Here is a 22,097-nt window from a genome sequence, read left to right as displayed (position 1 = left end):
TCATTTTGTTTTATGTTTTCTGTTTATTTCCTTGGATTTTGTTTCCCCTTTCTTGTCTTCCTGTCACAAGGCTAAGTACATTTTTTATAAAACTCCATGTTGGTTTATTCATAGTGCTTTAAATATATCTCTTTGCATAGTTTTTTAATACTGATTTCTCTAAGTAGTAAAACATACATAAGTAGCTAATGATCTAATGACATCAATATTTTATCTGAGTGATAAAAAAGTATAGAAATTTTATCTCCAATTATGTTACTTTCAGCTATAATTATCTTTAATTTTTTTCCTTATAAACATTGAGAAACATAAGATGATGTCATAATTTTTGCTTCACTATCCATTTTTAATGGAAACCATATTTTGCCCCATTTTTATTCATTTTTTTTGTTTTTTCTTCCTGATGTTGAGTTTTCTTTTATTATTTTTCCTTTCTATTTGGAAAATATACTTTAGTCCTTCTTTTAGGGTAGGTCTGTTGGTGACAAATTTTTTAATTTTCTTTATTTGAGAATGTCTTGATTTCTCTTTCACTCCTAAAGGATATTTATAGGCTTTCACTCGTAAAGGATATTTATAGGAATTTTGAGTGGGCAGTTCTTTCTTTATGCAGCACTTGAAAAATGTGCCACAGATTTGTGGCTTCTATGGTTTCAGATGAAAAATTCAATATCACTCAATCATTGTTCCACAGATAATGGAACACAGATAGTTGCTTTAAATATTTTCAGTTTTCAAAAATTTGGCTACAATGTACCTTGATTCTGACTTCTTTCAGTTTATCCTATAGGATCAACTTGGCTTCATGGATCTGTGGATTTATGACTCTTGTCAAATTAGGAAACTTGTCAGCTAGTGCTTCTTTAATTATTATTTTTTTCAGCCCCATAACTCTTTCTCCTCTCTGTCCAGAACTCCAGTGACACAAATGTTAGATCTTCCGTTATAGTCCTCCGTGGAGGACCCTAAGACTCCGTTCATTTTTTTTCCAATCTATTTTTCTCTATTCAGATTTTGTAATTTTGATTTGTCTTCAAGTTCTTTTCCCTGTCATATACAGTCTGCTCTTGAGCTAATCCAGTTACTTTTAAATTTTTAGTTATTATAGTTTTCAGTTCTATTCTATAATCCCCCATTATCTGCAGTTTCATTTTTCATGGCTTCAGTTACTCATGGTCAATCAAGACACAAAAATATTAAATGGAAAATTCCAGTGATAAACAATTTTTAAATTTAAACTACACATTGCTCTGAGTAGCATGACGAAATCTCATGCTATTCTACCTGCCTTGGACATGAATCATCTCTTTGTCTAGAATGTCCACATTGTATACACTATATGTACTATATATGCTGGACATTTTGGGTATTAAGTTGAGAGAGTCTGCATTCTATTCATTCTTATTTTTCAACAGGCTGTCACCTGCTTAGGTTTATTATGCTGGCTCTGGCTTACTCATGTGGGTTGGTTATGGCTCCAATAATTTAGTTTGTAGTGGTATTCTGTTGTTACCTTTGTGTGCTGCACAAAGGACAATCTAAAAACCGGGGCAGTGTGCCACACTGGTTCAGATCTCAAACCTTTAGTTGCATTAATTCTGGTCAGTTTCTTGTAGGGGTTACTTAGGGGTTTTGGCCAGGATTTTGTATGCAAAATCTTTCTTCAGTTCTGTTCTCCCAAAATGCTACCCTCACACTCTAGTTGGGAAGGTAAAGAACATCATCTGCTACCACTGGATTCTGGACATTGGGAATGGAATACTATCTCCCCTCTTGGCCTCTACTGACACCACCCTGATGGTAGTGAAATCGAAGCTCTACCTCATTGCCCCACAGATTGTACCCCAAAGCAAGAGGCAGAATGCTGTTTCATTCTGCCTATTGCCACCAGGGTGGGGGTGGTAGACAGATTCCTGATGCATTCTCACAGATACTACCTCATTAGGGAGAAGTGAAAAACCATCTTAGTGCTGCAAGGCCCCAGGCATTCAAATTACCTTCCTGGGCTCTAATGACACCAACCCAGTAGGATAAGCAGCTTGCTGCCCCCAGATGGAGGGTAGAAAATCAGATCTGCTGGTACTACACCAGCAGAAGAGGCAGAGAAAGCTACTGGGAAGAGGGTAGAAATTCAGACTCTCAGCTCCTACTGACACCTTCCTGGTGGAGGAAGTAGAGCACTGACTCACAGAACATTACTGCCATTGGCAAGGGGTGCAAATTTAGGCTCCCATCATGGCTTCTGCTGGCTCTGGTGAAAGAATCAAGAGTACTCCTTGCTGCTATAACCAAGCAGGAGGTAAAAATTCAGACTTCCTACTCAACTTCTACTGGCAATGAATGTGTGTATGTTTGTGTGTGGTGGGGGGTGTTCCATGGCTTTTTTGAAAGAGTAGGACAGGTATTGTCAAAAAAGTTTTTCATGTTACACTAACCTTTTTCCAGGCCTTCATCTAGAAAGAGCAGGCTTTTCTTAGAGCATCCTGGCATTTCCAGGATGTAGGATTCTCCAGTTCCCAGTCTGGGATATTGAGAGCAGAAAGAAAACCCAAGAAACTCACTGCCATGTCACTCCTAAAGGTCCAAGGTCTCTACCCAATTAGCCACCTTCTTACCACTTTTTAAGGGTTTTCTACATTTGCGTTTAGGGTTATGTCCAGGGTTTTTAGTTATCTTTAGTAAGAGTAATTGGGAAAAATGAGTCTACTACATCTTGCCCAGAATCAAAAGTTTAAGAAGGTCAATCTTAAAATGTAATAACTTTTAAGACATAAGTAAACAATAGTTGACATGATAAGGAATAAACAATAGATGACAGGATAAGGAATAAACCATGAATATGTATTGTAATTGAGGGACAAATGAGTAAGCTTAAACAACCACCACCCAAATCTAAAGGAGAAGCAAGGAACCCTTCACCTAAACCAACTAAGCTACCCTTGATACAAGGGAATTAATGCCCTTCTTTCCAAAACATCAAATGCAAAAAACACACAACCTAAAGATACGGCTAATACCTGACAGTATTATCTTTATAAATAGCAAAAGCACCATCCTGTACATACAAAGCACCACAGGAGGGGGTTAAAGTTAGTAAGGTGAAAGTATGAAGACATCTGTAGCCAAGAGCTTAAGACATGTAAGAAACTCCCAAACCTAGTTCAAGTCAGTTTATTTACCAATCTCATGGTCAGTGCTGATAATACATTAGCAGTGAGCTGACTCAGTCCAGACAGACTCCAAATAAAAGCAGAAGAGCCTCACAACCCAGAAACTTAGTGAAAAAGCTAACAACCTAAGTTTCACCAAAATAAGGAAAGAGTGGCAGCCATATCTCAGAAGTGGGCTGGGTGACTCAAATCAGCAAGTCCTGGGATTTTGCTTTTGGGTATTGGTATGCAAAGCCCATTGCAAAGGATAAGAATTTTTTAAATTGTAAAAACTATCAATGGAAAACTTTTAAATGATCTTTTGTTTACCATTTTCAAATATTTCATAAATATTAAAACTCTTGTACACTAGAGGAATTATGAGAGGAAAATGTCATTACCTGAGAAAAGAAAATTTAATTGCACATCTCAAGAAAATAGAGAGAAGCAAAAGAGGTAAGTAGATCTTCCATTTACATAAGTTATGGAACCAGGAGCAACTTTTTATGTTTCTACCAATCCCACATGGTATCCATAATGAAGGGATGACAAGTGGGAAGGACCCAAAGGCCTGGTCCTCAGAGCACCAATCCCTACCCTAGGATCTCTCTTGGCTTCACCTTCACCAGGTAAGAGATTTGCTTTTCCTCACTCCCAGAACCCACCCAGCTAATACATCTGTGGTAGGATGGAGTTTGATGCAGCACCTTCATTCACCTGCTACTGCTGCCACCACCCTGCTCCTCTTCCCACAACATACATAATCTCCATGCAGGACATGTGAGAATAAAAACATGGAATCATGGCCTATGCATTAACCTTCCTAAATAGGTTGACACCAGCTGAACTACCAAGGTTCATTTGTCTCAGAAATACTTAGTTCTAAATGATCTGAAACACCTAAGCCTTCTTGTACTAACACACAAGCTGCCAATGACCTAATACTGCCTCTCTAAGATACTGGTAGAGTTTTGGGGAGAGGGTAAAGAGGCAGACAAAGGCAAAAAAGACTATGATGGGGAAAAAGGACGGAAAATTTAGAGAAGTCTCCAAAGCAGCCATTAAAGGAGATTCTTTAAGGACTAACAAGACTCAACTAGAAGTATATAGAAATGCTTTGTGACATTTTCTGGCTATTACATGAGTTCATATCCATACAAGAGTAGGATTTCTTCCTGATATAAACTGTACCTCAGACCCTTCCCAGATATTAGGAGCACAACCAAGGAGCTATGATTGTACCTCTTTTTCATTTGCATTCTCTTAAACCATCTTGTGTCTAACTGCAGTATAAGTGAGGGGCTATGACTGTAATCTCCTTTCACCACTCATGATATAGGGGAGTATGGCCACCTCTGTTCTGTGTTGTAATTTCTCCACCTACGCAGTAGAAAGTTGGATCATAACCTGAACTAACAGAAATGTTCCTAGCACTGTTTTTTTTTTAATAGTCTATAAAGGGCTTTTTATCTGTCACTAATGATTCTTCAAATTATTTTATATTATGATTATTATTTTATAATATGTTTATTGCCAAATCTTCAGGGAAAAATGGTTCTTTCCTGTACAAAAACACCAAGGTCCTGCTGCAGGGTTATACTAACTAGAAAGGACACCACATACCTCATCTTCCTTTGACCTCTTCATCTCTGCTTCTCCCTTGAATTTGGACAGTGCACTCTTGAGGTCCTGAGATGTGTAGGTGTTGGTGTTGATGTCCAATCTACCCAAAGAGAAGCTGAGAGTCAGGAGAAAGGCACTACATTTCCCAAGAAAGAAAGCACCCTTGAGTGTCTGGTACAAGGTAAACTAGGCCAGTCCAGCTGTAACTCTGAGTGTACTATCATACCGTGCTTTCAGTCAGGGATCCAACAGGCACCTTGAAACTAGATAAAGATAAAGAAAGGAGGAAAAGACACAGGGTAGATTCACCCTGAACTAAAGAGGTTTTTAGTCAGCTGCTTGGACACAAACAGGACTGAAATGTCTTTACAGGGCTGCTCTCTAAACACAAGGCACACAGGAGCCTCCTAAGGGCAAAGAGTACAGAGATGGGGAGTAACATGCACACTTATTGATAGTCTTCTGGGAAGGGGAAAACAAGGCTCCCTAGTGTGTACCTGACCTGACTTGACAAGCCAACCTATCTTTTCATAAATGAATGGGATTGATTCATACCTTAAGACCAACCTTTGAGCAGAAAGGAGAAACAAAAAGTGTGTCATTCGGACAAAGGAATAGATTTGAGATACTGAGGAGTAGAATCAAGGCCAGCCACCTTCCACAGCTAGCCTTCAAGGAGAATAAAGGAACCAATGTACCAGTAATCTCAAGAACCTGAAGAGAGACTTGAGTAAGAGTCTCAGAAAACCCCCTAGAGCTGATCCAAGCCCAGGGATAAGCATTCATCTTGACTGGACAGAAGGCATCATGAGGAAAGAGGGGCAAAGTTTTACCGCCAGCACTCAGCTCAGTTCAGTAAACAAGGGTGATGTGGACAAATAGAAATGTAGACTATGGATATTAAAGGTTGAAATATAAAATGTCACCCACAGGCTCACTCAGTGGGGACTTGGTTGCCAACTGATGGGCTCTGACATAATCAATGGATGAATCCCTTGATGAGTTCATATGATGGTATTACTGGGGGTTGTAAAAAGTAGGAGGTGGGGCCTAGTTGGAGGAAATAGGTCACTGGGGGAGTGTCCTTGGGAGCTATATCTGCCCTGGCCCCTTCCTATTTTTCTTCACTCTGTTTCCTGGCTGCCACAGTGGAATAACTCTATACCAACATGTCACCCTACCATAATGAATGAAACCATGAACAATGTAAATAATTCCTCCCTTAAATTGTTTATGTCAGGTATTTTATCACAATGAGGCAAAAGTAACTAACACAATGGACTACAATTGACAGACTGTCCAGCTGTGATTGAGTTAAGCATAGCCCATGAGATTTCAGAGGTGGGGGAGGAAGAGGTTACTGAACTGTTCTACTCCAAGAGGGACAAGAATGTCAATCTCATAGTCCAAGATCTTAAAAGATCTCAGTTTTCATAAGAGGGATATGTACTCAGGGCTCTGCTCATTCAGTCTTTGATTCATTGCAGAGACCCTTTAAGGGCACTGATAAAACTACTTATTTTATCTAAACTTCAGTCCTAAACCAGTTCATAATAGCTAATCACTCCCATTTATGTGTCAGCAGTGTGTTAATTCCTTAAAGGTAGTATTTTGTTCAAATGGTTAGGCATAATCCCACAAAATAGGGGATGGAATTCCAAATCCCTCTCCTCACAGAGTGTCATCCACTGCCAACTGCATGAAGATAGCACTGCTCTGCCCCCACTCCTACAAGGGAACTACACATTCAGGAATCACAGCTGGAAATACTTCCTCCTCCTCAAAACTTGGTCAGAAATAAGTCCATGCTCCTTGTATATCTGTTTGCTGCCTTAAATCCCACTCTTCCAGGCCATGCATCATCACTCACCCTTGGATGCACAACACTCATCCATAAGCACATATCCATGTGCTCACACACAACCTCAAACACAATCAGCTGATATTCTCACTTCACTCTTCACTGAGGAAAATGGATGTTATCATCAATAACTTCTTTATCTTCAGGGTTAAGGACATATAGCTCAGTTGAGAGTGCTTGCCCAGCATACAATGAAGCCCTGCTTTTGAGTCTCAGAACCACAATTAAGAATTTCCTCATCTTCCATCATCAGCTCTACAAAACAGCCTATACTTCAACCTATGTTCTCTAATACTCTTCTATTACAGTGGATGACAGTGTCTCCGCTCCTATCAAGCAAATGTTCCAGATCCCACTTGCCTTCACAAAAGCTTTAACTCCCATAATTATACTGCTCTCTCCTACCTGTATCAGCAATTTCTATCAGCATACCAGCACTCCTTTGACTTCACAGTCTCTTCTAGTTAACAGGCCATTTTCCTGCTCCTGTGTAGAGTAAAACTTTATGAACACATTGTCTTCACTCACTATCCCCAGCTTCTTGATTCCTATTTACTTTGCCATTTGTTCTAATCTGGATTCTGTCTCTACCACATCACTAACATTGTTCATCAAAATTACTCATATTTGATGAATCTCCACTAACTTCATGTTCCACTCAGTAGCATTTGCACAGCACATCCTCCCTTCTTCAAACACTCTCCTTTCCTGGCTTCTTGATACCACACTCATCTGGCTCCCCATTCCTTCTCCAACACTTTTGATGGTTCCTTATCTACTACCTGAACCATATATGTTGAAATACTTTGGATTCAGTCCTTCTCTTCTCATTTCCAAGATGAGATTCTTTTTTCAGGATGAGATTTTTAAGTATCAATCTTCCAGTGAGGCCCACATGAGTGTCTTTGGTCCAATCCTCTCCCCTGAACTAGTAGACTCTTACACAACTACCTAACTGTTGTATTTTGGGTCTCAGATGTTTAACAGATACCTCAAAATTATTGAATCTAAAACATAGCCCTTAATTGTTGGTCCTTATAAATCTGTCCCCTTCCCTATTCCAATAAATAGCACCTCTAAGCATCCAGTTGCTCAAACCCCAAAACAAGGCTTTATCCTGAATTCTCCCCACTTCCTTCAACCTCTGTATCTAAATCATGAGCAAGTCCTTTTGGATTCAACTCCAGACTAAATCCCCAAATTCATCTACTTTCCATTATGATACCCTGGGCTAAGCCACCATCATACCTTGTCTGGCCTACTGAAACAGCATCCTAATTGTCTCTATTTCTTCTTCTCCCTGTCTTCAGTCTCTTTGCCAAATACAAATAAACTAGAGTTACTTTGCTACAAGTCACTCTTCTGCCTAAAATCTTCCAATGGCTTTCCACTACACCAAAAGATAAATGAAGAATACTCAATGAGTTCCTTAAAACTTCATATAATCTGGCCCCCATGTCCTCTTCATTTGCATCTCCTGTCAGTCTTCTTCCTTCTCTCTCCTCTCTAATCACTTTGATCATTTTCCTGTTTCTTTAACTTGAGGAAGCCACTGATTCTTCTTGTTTTTCCATCTGCCTGAAATGTTCTAATTCCTAAACCTATAAACCTAATCCTTTAAACGGTAAATCCTTCTCATTCTTTAGGTCTCAATTCAAATAGCTTGATGAGATCTTCCCAAACCATCCTATTTAAAGTAATCTTCTCCAGGGACTTCATCAGCTTATTTATTTCTTCCCTAGCACTTATTATAATCTGCAATTATCTTACTTCTATGTTTATTTGTTTTCCTTTTTTTTTTTTTTTTGCCTGCTAGCCTCCATAATGTTCATACTCATAACAAGGTAACTCTAGCTGCTTTGTGTATGTTTTGTTCACTACTGTATCCCTAAGGCCTGGCACATGGGCACTCAACAGGTTTTATGCAAAATGAATGAATGCAGCAAGTAAATGGCTTATCCTTGGCCCACCCCTGTAACTTCTATTCTGTATTGTTCCATGGTAAATGCCTAACCCAAGATGGTACAACTTGGGTAGCTTGTCTCTCAATCCTCTAACACAGGAGGAACATTTGAAGAAGCTGGTTATTCCAAGGCAAAAAAAAGAGATGTTCTATGGAGATGTTGACAGGGATATGGACTAATACCCATGAAAATAACAATAACTAGAACATAAAAACATAGAAGCCAAATATGCATGACATCAGGGAGTGCCAAAAGAACCCTCTGAGACAACTCTGAGGCAGGGTCTCTGCCTCAGGCCTGAGAGCCCACAGGTATCATAACCCCAGGTAGCAGTATGGCCAGAAACATACTCAGTAGGACAGGCTGCCATGAATTAGGCTAACTCTCCCATCTGCCTCTAGGCCAACAGTTTTTAACTCTGTGGGTTTACCAACTTATTTGACAATTAGATGAAAAGCTGCACATTTTTTCCTCCAAAGCAGAAAAGGCAAGTAAGCAAAATACAGTACCAATTTCAGGATACTGGCTCTGCACTTAGGCCTTTGTTCCTAACCCAGTACTCCAGAGCTAGGAAGATACTGTGGAGCAGAACCGGTAGAGAAAAAATGAGGCCCATCCCAGAAGGAAGAAGTGACCACCACACACAGACGGAGACTCACTGAGCTAACAGCATCAAATTTGAATACCACACCACTTGTCAATATCTTTGGCCTTCTGTTCAGTTAGGTTTGCCACTAGTTATTACAGTTGAGAAAGAAGAGGAAATGTCCAGTATATACTGGAGGCCATTCCAGGGCAAAGCCCTCAGAAACACTCTAAAGGAGAAAAGTAAAAAGGCAGGAGTGGGAACAAAAATTTCTCCCTTATGGTATGTCTCTATAGACCACATGGATGGATCTGCTTTTTATTCTAAAAAGATACGAACAACAGACAAAGCAGTAAGAGCTCTTACTGATAATCCACAGTCAGGTAGTAGGAAAGTAACTTCCCATGATGTAAAAAAAAAACAAATAAAAAGCTTCAAATTAATCAATAGGCTTTTTCATTAGAAAATAAGACTTAGATATGAGAAAAGACATTATAAAAGGACTTTAAGACATCAAGGCCAGGCACACTGGCTCAAATATGTAATCCCAGATACTCAGAAGGCAAAGATTGGGAGGATCACAGTTCAAGGCCAGGCTGAGTAAAAAAGTTAGCAAGACCCATCTCAACCAATAAGCTGGGTTGGTGGCACTGCCTATCATCCCAGTTGTGCAGGTGGCTGTAGGTAGGAGGATCAAAGTCTAAGGCTGGCAAAACCATAAGACCCTACTTGAAAGATAAGCAAAGCAAAAACGAGCTGGAGGCATAGCTTAGGTGGTAGAGCACCTCCCTAGCAAGCATGAGGCCCTGAGTTCAACCCCCAGTATTGCCGAAAAGAAAGAAAGAAAAGATGCTGAAATAATGTATATGTGTATATTGGGGATGGATAAAGGTTAGCAGGGCCACAACAATATTTGATTATTTCTTATATGGTTGTAATAAAGGAATAATTGCATGACTTGGACCACTCCAGATACAGGCCTACCTACAGAGATGGGGAAAGAAGAAAGGTCCTTGTTTGGAGTGAATGTAAGGAAGACAAATGCCTCCAACTGTGAAAACTGCCCAACTCTGACCACGTTGCTTTGTGCAATTGTGAGTGATACTTGACTAAAGATGAACATAGATCAGCTGAATGACCTTTTGTCAGGTATGTTAAAGAAGGTATGCCAGATATGTCAGGCAAGAACTAGGCCTCTAAGGTCCCTTTCTGACTCATATCTAACTGTAAGGACTGAGTTAGGCACCCCCAATTTATGACTAATTCTCAATATTTACATGTTTGAGAACAGGGGGTCTGAAAATTACCTGTAACAATCAAATAATATTTTAAGCATTGTGGGTTGTCTGGCCCAAATGTTCAACTCTGCCACTGCAGCAAGAAAGCATCCATAGGCGTTATGTAAACAAATGAGCAAGGGCGTGTTCCAATAAATACTCATGAACATTAAAATCTGAATTTCACATAATTTTCATGAGTCATGAAATGCTAATCTTCTTTTGATTTTTTTCAACTATTAAAATTTGTAAAACCCAACTTAGCTTGTAGACCATATCAAAGCAGGCAGCAGTGTCAATATGCTGGTCATAATTTGATGGTCCCTGTGTTAGAGACTTCAACACTGGCATTTATCCAGAGCTTCCAAACCCCACGATTCTGGCAATCCCTGACACCCCATGCCTCAACCTCCCTCCCATTAATTCAGGAAATACCAAGCAAAGAAAACTTATTAATTCAAGGCAATGAACAGAAAAATAGATTCTCTAAAATCAAGTAGCCTAAACTGATTATTAAAAGTAAGGCAACCTCTAACCACTGGAGAATAAAGTAGCGTCTACTTGTATACCAAAAGAAAGTCTGTTTTAATACTGACTAACAAGAGGAAAAGTTAGTCTGAATTAAAGACTTTAAAATCCAATTTTATTGTTCACCAAGGAAGTATTACTGCAAAGCAGAAGGCCGAACAGGCCTGTTTTAATGAATAGATGACTCATCTGTAATCAGCACATTAATTGTTGGGATTCAAATGGGTGCTCTTAAAGTACCAGGAAAAATAGCTTCATTTTTAAAGCAGGTTAAGCATTCCCCCTACAGCCTTTTTTAAAGTATCAATTTGCTTTGCAAACTCTTTCTTTCCAAAGACTGAAGAAGTGAACTTCCATAAAACATTGGCAGATTTATCACAAATTCTATGCTATTAAATTTCAAATTTAAAAAAGCCACATGAATACTTTCAGTATTCAAAATCAATGCCATCATTTAGCCTCCCAGTCGCTAGAGTGGACGCTATACCTTTTGCCTTTTTTCAGCCCTTTCAGATTATTTTGGAACTTGTCTTCATATTGGAGTTTCACTTCTCTTGCCCCAGTCTGAAGATTCAGCCGCACATGGGATCCTGCAGGAACAGCCTGACCTAAAAGCCAAGAAAAGGAAAGGTTCATGAGGTATAGACTTCTTGGAGGCACACAGGGATGGAACGACTGGATAACATACTAACAGGACTGACTAGCCGATAAAGACCATAATGCTGTGTCCAGTTTACTTCCTCCACCCAGCCCTCTCTCCCACTCTAACCCACAAACTCCACTCACATACACTCGTTTTACTAATCTGTAAGGGAATCCATAAGGAACTGAGGCAAGGCAGGCTACAGGATATACACTTGAATCTAGAGACCAACTTCTGCTCATTAGAACCTGCACTTTAAGCTATTATATGTTTTCTTTAAATTTGTGTAATAAGCTTTTGTTGCTGTTACTGTTATATGAATGTATCTACTCACCCCCCAAGACATGGTTATATTATTGTCTCTTCCACGACATCTTTCCTGCCCTTTGCCTCACAATCCCACAGAACCCCAGACAGCCTGACATCCCAGCAAGCTTCCTAGCTCACCACCCTCATCTTTTTAACCAGGCTCCTTCTATGTAGCTCTCTCCTCCCAAAGGATAGGAGCTGTGTTTCCTCCTTTTGGATTTCCCCATCCTTTATGCCAAAGCGTGGCACATAAAATTTGTAGCTCTAACATTTATCAGAAGGAAGAAATAAGTGACTGGAACATAGCAGGAAAAACTAAGCCAAGGAAGCAGGGAGTGGAACCAAGAGAAAGTGAAAATCTACGCCCACCTATCTCAAAGACTCTGATCCAATAGCTGAGAAAATAAGTGTTATGAATGGATGGGCTATTCATATGCATTCCATGAAATCACCTAAGGATAGTTAAAAACAACTGTGCAAAATCACAAAATACAAAGGGAATGTTACACCTATTCAGTCATTCAGTCAGTCACTAAAATTATATTTACCAGTCAACTACTATAAACAGGCAACCATGGTAGGTTCTAGGAATACAAAGACAAATGTTAATGGCTTGCAGGGATAGAGCATTTCACAGATAGGGCTTTTTAGGACACTAGAAATCGGAAGAAAATGGTCTTCTGATACTTGGACTTTGATTCTGCTTTCTTCTGCCAGAGGATACACCTATCTTACAGCACTGAGTTTAAAAACTGTGAATGATGATAATAAAAAAATTCTTTTCAGGGAAATATGCAAATTCTCTCACAATGGTCAGATAAACCCTGAGTATAAAATGGTAATGATGAAGTAAGAAGTAAGAATTCAACAGTTTTCTCAATTCTGGCAGGACTACAGTGGACGCCCAAGTTACCTGGCCACTCTGCCAACAACCAAGAAGCCAGGGAAATATCACACTATAATATTGTCACTTCTGTTCTCCCACCCTACTGCAATAGAGAACTGCACCTTTAGCTAAAATACACATACATACATGAGTATGTGCAAATGGTCTCCTTCTAGACCCAGCCAAAGTGTTTTAAGGACAAAAAAAAATGTGCTCAGGATAGAGTGGGGAAATCCTTCTCTGGAAAAGCTTCCTGATAAGGTTAGGTTGGGGGTTAAATGAGGCAAAAAATAAGATCCAGCTTGGGAAAAAAAAGAGTCCCAAATGAAAGGCACCCCATGTGCACAGGCTCTGACACAGAAACTAATAAGACTGCAGGAATGCAGGTGCAGACCAGGCTGGCAGGAGTTGAGGGCCTGTGGGCGCTGCTGGCTTAGTGTATCATCAAAAAGATTGGGCTTTTTTCCTGAAATAGGAAAACAAAACTAATGGCTGAAGATGGTTCTAGGAGGCGATAAGACCAAATAATGGCAAGAATAACAACACTGGCAACTTCTATTCCTTTGATTATGTGGCAAGAGGTGACTTCTTTAGCATTAATCTCCTCTCTGAATATGTGAAAGGGAAAGGCTACCTCACATAGAGAGACACTAACAAAACAACACTGTCTCTTCCTGACTGAATGTTAACCACATCACCATTGATGTGCACTTGTATTTTGCCACTCCCTTCTATCTCCAAAACCTGTTGATTTTTCCTGCTTCATGTCTCTTGAATTCAAATCCTTTTCTCCATCTTCCCATCACTACTTTTGTCCAGACCACTACTATCACTCATCTGGATACAACCATAACTTTCCAACTGGCCTTCCCTTTTTTTTTTTTTTTTTTTTTTTTTTTTTTTTTTTTCAAAATACAAATCTATGTCATTTCTTTGCTTCAAACCTTTAAACCAGCCTACTGTTCTTAGCATAAAGATGAAAACCCTCATCCCGGTCAGTGAGGCTCCCCACTAGAAGGCAAGTCCTGCCTGTCTCTTCAGCCTTGCTCACCACAGATTTCCATACTCCATTTCCTACTCCATGGAAGAACCAAAGTTTTAGGGAGCAATTTTACCTGCTGTTCCATTTATCCAGAATGCTCTTTCTAACCCCAGCCTCCATCTCCTCACCCCTCCAAACCCCAGCTAAGGGTTACTTCCTTTGCAAGGCATCCCCTGTTTCCTCAGACTTGATCTGTCTGCCCCAAAGGCTTTCACAGCACTAGGTATCCTTTCTTGATGGCGCTTATCACAATCAGTAATTATTCTAACATAAATTTATCTGATTAAATGCCCACTATTTTCTCCCTAGGAATTATCAATGGCCTAGTAGACATTGAACCCTCAATAATTATTTGTTCAACGAAAAATTTTACATGAAAGACAGGAAATCCTGTCCTATCTGCAAGTATGTAGAAAGGTCAGAATTTTTATGAGGGCAAGTAGATATATAATAATAAGTTATGTTAACAGGGTTTTGTTTTGTTTTTTTAGTAGTAACAGAACAAATCCTTAAAATAGGTGTATCGTAGTTGGACACCTATGGCCTGTAAACCTAGCTACTCAAGAGGCAGAAGTCAGGAGGACTGCAGTTTGAGGCCAGCCTGGGCAAAAAAAAAAAGCGAGATCCTATATCAAAATACCCAACTCAGAAAGGGTCTAGCAGAGTGGTTCAAATGGTAGAGTGCCTGCCTAGCAAGTATGAGGCCCTAAGTTCAAACCCCAGTGTCACCAACATAATAATAATAATAATACTAATGTCTTACATTTTCTGATTTTCACTGACATTAGACATGAGAAAAAGAACATGAATTTATAAGCTTCAGACATACAGGTTATGTCTGAAGTCTGTGCTGAGCTGCCCAAGGAAAAAACTAGGATCTTATGTGAATCATTATTTTATTTGGGGATTCCAAAATTGCTCTTTTCACATAAGCCACCACAGGAGCTAAGAGGAATCACAATAGTGTTAACTCAAAATACAAGTTACGCTCACTTAAAATATGTGAAACCAGTCATGGTAGCAGCAGTGGCAGAAGAAACAGCAAATACAGTATTTCACATGTTTCCACTCCATTGGGAAAAAGGCCAAATTAGAGAGTGTGTGGTCTGACCTGCATCTTTAAGCCTCTGTGGAGAAAGAAAAAATACCAGAAAGAACACTGGGGAAGAGCAAAACAAAGGCAAACAGAAGTCATGAAATTACATATAGGAAAAGAGTGAGGAGTGGGGTGGAGGTGGCCAGGTAAAGAAATAGGCAGAAAATAAGATTGGGATCGAAAAAAAGAAAGGTCTTCAAAGCCTATAATGACTGTTTCCCCATTACTGATTCTTGGGGGCAGATCCCAAAGCTGACTATCCCAGTCTGCAGAAACTCTTCATTTTACTTATTTATGTATTTATGTATGTATGTATGTATGTATGTATTTATTTATTTATTTATTTTGGTGGTACCAGGGTTTGAACTCAGGGCCTCACGCTTGCTAGGAAACTCTTCATTTTAAATAAGGCATTTCATGCTTGAGTTTTGACTCCCACAGAAAATGGGAGTCAATGACTTCAATCACAGGCCAGGACTTAGGTAACAACTCCTGCTTTTCCCAGGAAAGAAAAATCTATGGCAGATTGCAACACTATCAGCAATTTTCTTCCTACCTGCTTGTCACACTGCACCATGTGACCTTACAATTCCTCCTACTAGCAACAGAGTATACTTTCCTGCCTCTCCAATTTGGACTTGGCTTATGAGATCATTTGGCCAGTGGGATACTAGCAAATGTACCACAAACAGATGTTTGGAATATGTTTTTGTGGTTGGTTTGTCTTTTGGGATTCTGTCATCACCATGATAACCTGTCACTGCCACCTTTCTGGTCCAAGACAGATGAGAGACCCATGGAGTCAACCTGGACCCAAACTGCAGATTGGAGGTATGCCACACCAAGCCCAGCAATGACCAGTCAAATCTAGATAATCTGCAGAAATGTGAATAAGAACAAACAGGATTTCTTTTAAATGTTTTACTTTGAACTACCTTTAAACTTACACAAAATTTGCAAAAATAGTGGAGTTTCCATACATTCCAAACACCTTCCCTAATGTTAGTATCTGCATACCCTTAGTAAAATTAATAATATCATTAACCAATCAAGTGAAAATCCTTTTCAGATCTTCCCAGTGTTTCCACTGATGTCCTTTTTTTGTTCAAGATCACACATAAGTTGTTTGGGTTTTTTTTCTCTAGTCTCTTGTAGACTGAAACTCCTCAGTCTTTCCTTATAGTTTATCACCCTGGCACCACTGAAGAATACCGGTTAGTTATTCAGGACTGTCTGGTGTCTTCTCACGATTAAACTGAGGTTATCCCTGGCAGAAGCACCACAAAAATGAGGGCATGTCCTCAGCACATCATACCACAGGGTTCATGATTCCACTATGTCTTATTAGTGATAACTCTGGCCTTGATCAACAAATAAAGGTAATCCTTCTAAAGCTTTCCAGTATAGTACACAAAAATTATGGGGAACTACCAAACCATGGAAAACTAAAAAATTAAATATAGATGATCCCAGCAACACAAAATTAATTAATTACATTAACAATAGAGTGTTACCATATATAAACCCAGCAATTCCACACCTGGATGTATAACACATGTTCACACAAAAATGTGTACATAAATGTTTATAGCAGTATTGTTTATAACAACCAAAAACGTGGAACTAACCCAAATATACATCAATTGATAAATGAGTAAACAAAATGTGGTATATCACACAATGAAATACTATCCAAACATTAAAAGAAATAAGAAGTGCTGAAATATTCTATATGCATATACTTGAAAATATTATGCTAAATGAAAGACAAAAAATATATAATATGATTCCTTTTTATATGATTCACTCAGAATAGGCAAATCTATAAAGCCAGAAGATTAGTGTTCATCAGGGGTTGGAGTAGGAGAGGAATGGGAACTGACTATTAATGGGAATTGGGTTATCTTTTGGGTGATAAAATATTCTGGAATTAGATAGTGATGACAGTTGCACAACACTATGAATATTCTAACAAAAAACATCAGAATTATTTTTTGTAAGTCATAGGGAAAATACTTTAGGATTTTACAAATCCCTTTTCTCTTCCAACCTTTGCACATCATTAAATGAATCCATCTGTAATTACCACTGTGGTATAGAGTTTTTATACTTTTTTTTTTTTTGCAGTACTGAAGATTGAACTCAGAGCCTTGCACTGCCAGGCAGGTGCTCTACCACTTGAACCAGACCACCAGCCCTTTTTTATGTTGGTTATTTTTGAGATAGGGTCTTGCTTTATATCAGGACTGGCCTAGACCACCATCCTCCTTTTTGTACTCAGCTCAGCTGGGGTGATAGGCGGGCACCATCACACCTAGCTATTGGTTGGGATGGGGGTCTCACAAACTTTTTACCCTGGACTGGCTTCAAACCAGATCCTCCCAATCTCTGCCTTCCCAGTAGCTAGGATTATAGGTTTGAGCCACGCCCACTTTCTAATGGTGATTTTCTACTTTCTAATTCTCTCCTTCCTTATATATTTATTAATTTGGAATTTCACTGCAAGGAAAAATGATCACTCTTCTTTCTATTAAGTTAGTTATTTGTATTAATATGGACTCATAGCTCTTTTTATGGGGTTTGATCTAACACAATTTTTGTTTATTTTCTTGCTCAAATTGTTTTGAGCAATTAGGCGCTTCTTGGGTTGATTCTTATATTCCTTTGACAAAACTTTCCCCCTTCCATTATTTCCTTTTTTTAAAGTATTTCTTTACTTTCTGGTTCCATAAGAAGTTACAAGTATATGTTGTACTGTCCTTCCTCAGCACTAGAATCAGCCTCTTCTAAAAGTCCTCATTTTTTAAATTGGAGAACAGTGTTTAGAAGCCAAGATCTAATGCTAGATTACTCATTACTACTATGGTATCATTGCCTCTAAGACCTCTGAGCAGACAGCACTAGATACCTTATGCACATATAAGTGCATATATAGTACAAATACATAGGGGCTACAAGCTATACTAGTACTACAGTTCTAATCTAATGCAACAGGTTCCTCTTCCCACTCTTCTTATTTATAACTGTGTCTCCAACGATAAGAAACTTCACTCTTATTATCTACTAATGCTCAATTTTAGTGTACAAATAAAGTAGTTTCAAAATTGCCAACTTTTTTTTTTGGAGGTATGGGTTTTGAACTCAGGGCCCACACCTTGAGCCACTCCACCAACCCTTTTTGTCATGGGTTTTTTTTCGAGATGAGGTGCCCATGCTGGCTTCGCACCACAATCCTCCTGCTCTTTGCCTCCTGAGTAGCTAGGACTATAGGCATGAGCCACTGGCACCTGGCAAAATTGCCAACTTCTACCCCTACAAGAAACACATTTACCAAATTAAATCATGGCATTTATGTATAATTCTTTTGTCTTTGGCTCTGCAGTATCTAGTTAAGATATTGTTTTACAAAGTCACTTAGATTGTTCTTTTCTTTTCCACTTCCTTCAACATGATTAAATTCTTAATTTACAATACTTGGCTCATTTGTCAGTATTTGCATTCCATTTTGTAGCTACCACCCTTCGTCATCCTGGTTGGTTTTACTGTTTATTTGGGGGAATATGAAGAGTATGTGAACTCTTATTATGGTTCTAAGAATCAGGTCTATACAAAAAGAAATTACTGTTGTTTTAAGCCACCAAGCTTTGAGGTGTTTTGCTTATGATAGCAATTCATGCCAATGGTCCTGAAACAAGGAAATTAAGAGCATCCAATAAAATAATATTTTTTTTTATCTGAAGTTACATAGTTTCACTCTCTTTAGTGTTAAAATGTCCTTTTATAAAATAATATGATGATGATAGATGGTAATTGGCTGTTTTTATGTTAAGGCCTTTAACTCAGCACAGTAAAAAGTTAGCCTTGGTCCCCAAAATTTTATTTTGAAGTTTTTCTGGTCCATGAAATATGATAGTCTACCTCTGTATTCTATCTACCTTCCCTCGGACATTTGAGAATTATTTCCATTGCACACTTTAAATAAGTGAACAAGATGCTGTACAAATTATATCTCAATAAAGTCGTTTTAAAATTTATTCATTCAGATAAAGCAGTAGCATCTCCTTCTGAATCCCTTTTAGTTCCAATCAGCTTATCAGATATAGTCAGTCCAGGATACAGAATTAAGCTCAGACCCTAGATACAGTCCAGGAGGGCAATTCTGGGAAGGACAAGAAGAAGAAAATTAATCTAGAAAGCCTGACACCATGAAGCACTTACCAGAGGGACCCAAGTAGAAGAGCAATAAAGAAACAGTGATCAAGAGGAGGGAGCCAACTCAAATGCCCACAAGAGGCAGGCTAGAGAGGTAAATGAGGAGGGTCATTTGTCAGAAAGCAAGGACTGGTGAGGGCTCTGAAAAATGCCCCTTCAAAAAACATTCAGATTTGAACATCTGAAAGTCAAATAAAACATATCTATAAATTCAGCTCATAAACAGCCAATTTGTCACTGCTGGAAAAGGTACATTTCACCTGTTAACAAATATTACCTGACTCAGACTTTGTCCCCCCTCTTTCCAGCACCCAGCAATTAGAAACTTGCCCCATCTGGACTCAGTACCAGGTTCCTCCTCATGCAATGCCTGTAATGAGACTGTGGTATATAGCCTGGCTGCCTTGCTTCAGCAGAGAGAGTGCCAATTGACACAGATGCCACAATGTGCTCATATCTGCCTTTGGCATCAGATGCTTCGGTAGTTTTGTGGCTTTGAGAATGATAAGAGGTATGAGGTGGTGTCCTCCATGGGATTCCACCAGAAAACGTCCCATTCCAGGAACTTTTAGTCATACCTGAACCCAAAATATGAAAAGGCTGCCCCAACTAGCTATGTTACCGTGAGCCCTGGAACTCTGTCTTTGTCAGCCAGGTGAACTTAGCCAAATTCCTTTATCTTTCTGAATCTTTGTGCCCTATGTGTCAAATGAAAAGAATTTACTACACCTGCTTTCCCTAATGTGCTACACTGTGTCTATGCTCAGAAGAAATATAAAGGGCTTCAGGAAAAGCAGCCCCAAAACATCCCTAAGAGGCACATGTCCACCTAGATAAAAAGACAACCTTTGTCAAGTCCTGCAAGAATGTGTAAAGAGTAAAATCTCCCTATTATATTGAGTTTCTGAAGGGCAGGGATCAATTACTTGTACCCACAGCTCAGACTTAGCTCCAGGCACACGGTAGGCCTCTAGAAAGACCAGCTTCCGTGCCAGCTCCCTCAGTCCAAGACTGAAAAGAATAGGAAGAATATGCCATAGGAAGCAATGCACGCAACTCACTGAGCCGCCAACCTCCTAACTAGGGCTGGTCAAAGCTGAGACATTACAGGCCTGGTTGCCATGACGACTACAGCCCTATCCTCCTGCCTTTTTATTCAAAATCCCTAAACAAGCCTTGGCAAGATCCCTGCTTCACACAATGAGCATCTATCCTGTCTCTAAGGCAGGACCTGAACTGAACGAGTAACAGAAAAATGTGCATAAACCTCCCTAGGATGCTGAACCCTGAAACAGTGTTTAATGCTTTTTATTTTTTAAGTGGACCACAAATGGAGGCCTTTTTTTTTTAACAGCAAAACATATAATGAGCCGTTCTGGATTGCAGATAGATAGATAGACAGACATATATGCATTTTTTTAAAGTACTAAACAATGACAAACTGAGAAAAATTAAACTTTTCACAAAACTGATTTTTTACTCTGAGTCATAGAATCTAGAATCTGGGTAGAACCTTAGAAGAGTTCTCTGCCATGGATTCCAAGCAAGGGCAGAAATCCCTAAACTGCATTAAAGCCTCTCAGAACAGCTACCCTGATAGCTCCCACTATTCTCCCCAAAACTACCCTCTAAAAAAAATCTCAAAAAAATTCTGTGTATAGCTGGTCTCAATACCCAGAATTCGCAAGAGTAATGCTCTCCAAGGACAAGGACTATCAAGCCTATTTTGATTTCCTGTTACAGTGGAAGAGATGCTCTCAACAGCCATCAGGTCAATGGCTCTAGTAAATATATTTGGACATGGTAAACCTCTTCGAACTGGCTGGTCAACAAGCACTCACTGAAGACTGGGCAACAGCCTGCTCTTTTCTAGGCATTCTTTCTATCATAGCCTACTGCATACCTGCTGAGGGCCACTTGCTGTGCTGGGCATTGGGAAGGATATCACCATGAATAAGACCAAATCTGGTCACTAAGGAGTAATAAATAAGGGAGAAGTGTTAAGAACACTAAAAAAAATCTCTCAAGTCCAGCAATCACTTTCCTGAAAGCAATGTAACTCCATTTGAAGCATCTGGAGCTCAGCATATAAAACTGGGAGAGATGAAGCAAGTAGCCAATCAGCAGGCTGTTATATAACAAAGCCCATACTAGGGGAATGGGTATGGAAGGGGAAGACTGAGACAGTAATAAGAGATGACATTTTGACCAAAAAAACTAGGACTCCTGCCAGGGCCCTGACAAGCCCTCTTCCCTCACAAAAGCATCAGGTATGCAATAACTCCAACCATCAACCCTAAGGAACTATCACGGTCCCAAATTTAATAAATCTGAAGATGAGTTAAAGGAGACTTGAAGAAGGAGGCAAAGGAGTTACATTCACCCAGAAGCCTATGTTGGGCATCTCACACCTGTTTTCCAACCACTTGATTGCCTCTGTTCCCCTCACTCTACCCTCAATGTGTCTCATGTCCCCTACTTAGCTGAGAAAAAGACCAGGCAAATAAGATTAACAAGAATAGCACAGCCCCTTAATCAGAGCATTTGGCCTTTTATACCCATGTTATGAGTCTAGTTTTCAATAGCCCCGTTGACTACTAGGATCCACCAGTTTCTGCCACTTCTCTATTTGTAAGATATACCCCCCACCCGCCCCATCTACTCCCTGTTCCCTTCACCTTTATAGAACCCTAAACTTCTTCAGACTTCACTCTATTCTCAAGTGTGTGTGTTTTGAGGGATGAGGAGAAAAAAACTCAAGAAAATTAGAAGACAAAAGGAAATTATCCAGAGACCTAAGGTCAGGCAATTGGAAATAAACCACAGCACCACTACAGTTCTTCTAGCTCCTAAACTCATTTCAAAACTACTGAGTCAAATAAAAATGCATTTTTAAAATGTTTGCTATTATTATAGTTAAC

The 22,097-nt window shown here is 39.4% G+C and overlaps 1 protein-coding gene across 4 annotated transcripts in view; it reads right to left on the bottom strand.

Moving 5' to 3' along the window:
• The window catches only part of Sil1 (SIL1 nucleotide exchange factor), a 269,870-nt gene that overhangs the window by 95,216 nt on the left and 152,557 nt on the right, over positions 1–22,097 (bottom strand). For all 4 annotated transcript variants that reach the window (XR_012449050.1, XR_012449049.1, XR_012449048.1 and 1 more), the window contains 2 exons: positions 11,476–11,596; positions 4,773–4,872 (listed from right to left, as the gene is read on the bottom strand). Coding sequence is in view for 1 of the 4 variants with exons in the window: in XM_074076917.1 (XP_073933018.1) it covers positions 4,773–4,872; positions 11,476–11,596 (221 nt within the window). In the remaining 3 variants the exon portion in view is untranslated. The remainder of the gene's footprint in view (positions 1–4,772; positions 4,873–11,475; positions 11,597–22,097) is intronic.

The sequence above is a fragment of the Castor canadensis genome, chromosome 6 (genome assembly GCF_047511655.1).
Source record: "Castor canadensis chromosome 6, mCasCan1.hap1v2, whole genome shotgun sequence".
Taxonomy (NCBI): domain Eukaryota; kingdom Metazoa; phylum Chordata; class Mammalia; order Rodentia; family Castoridae; genus Castor; species Castor canadensis.
This window is presented reverse-complemented; position numbering and strand designations above follow the sequence as displayed.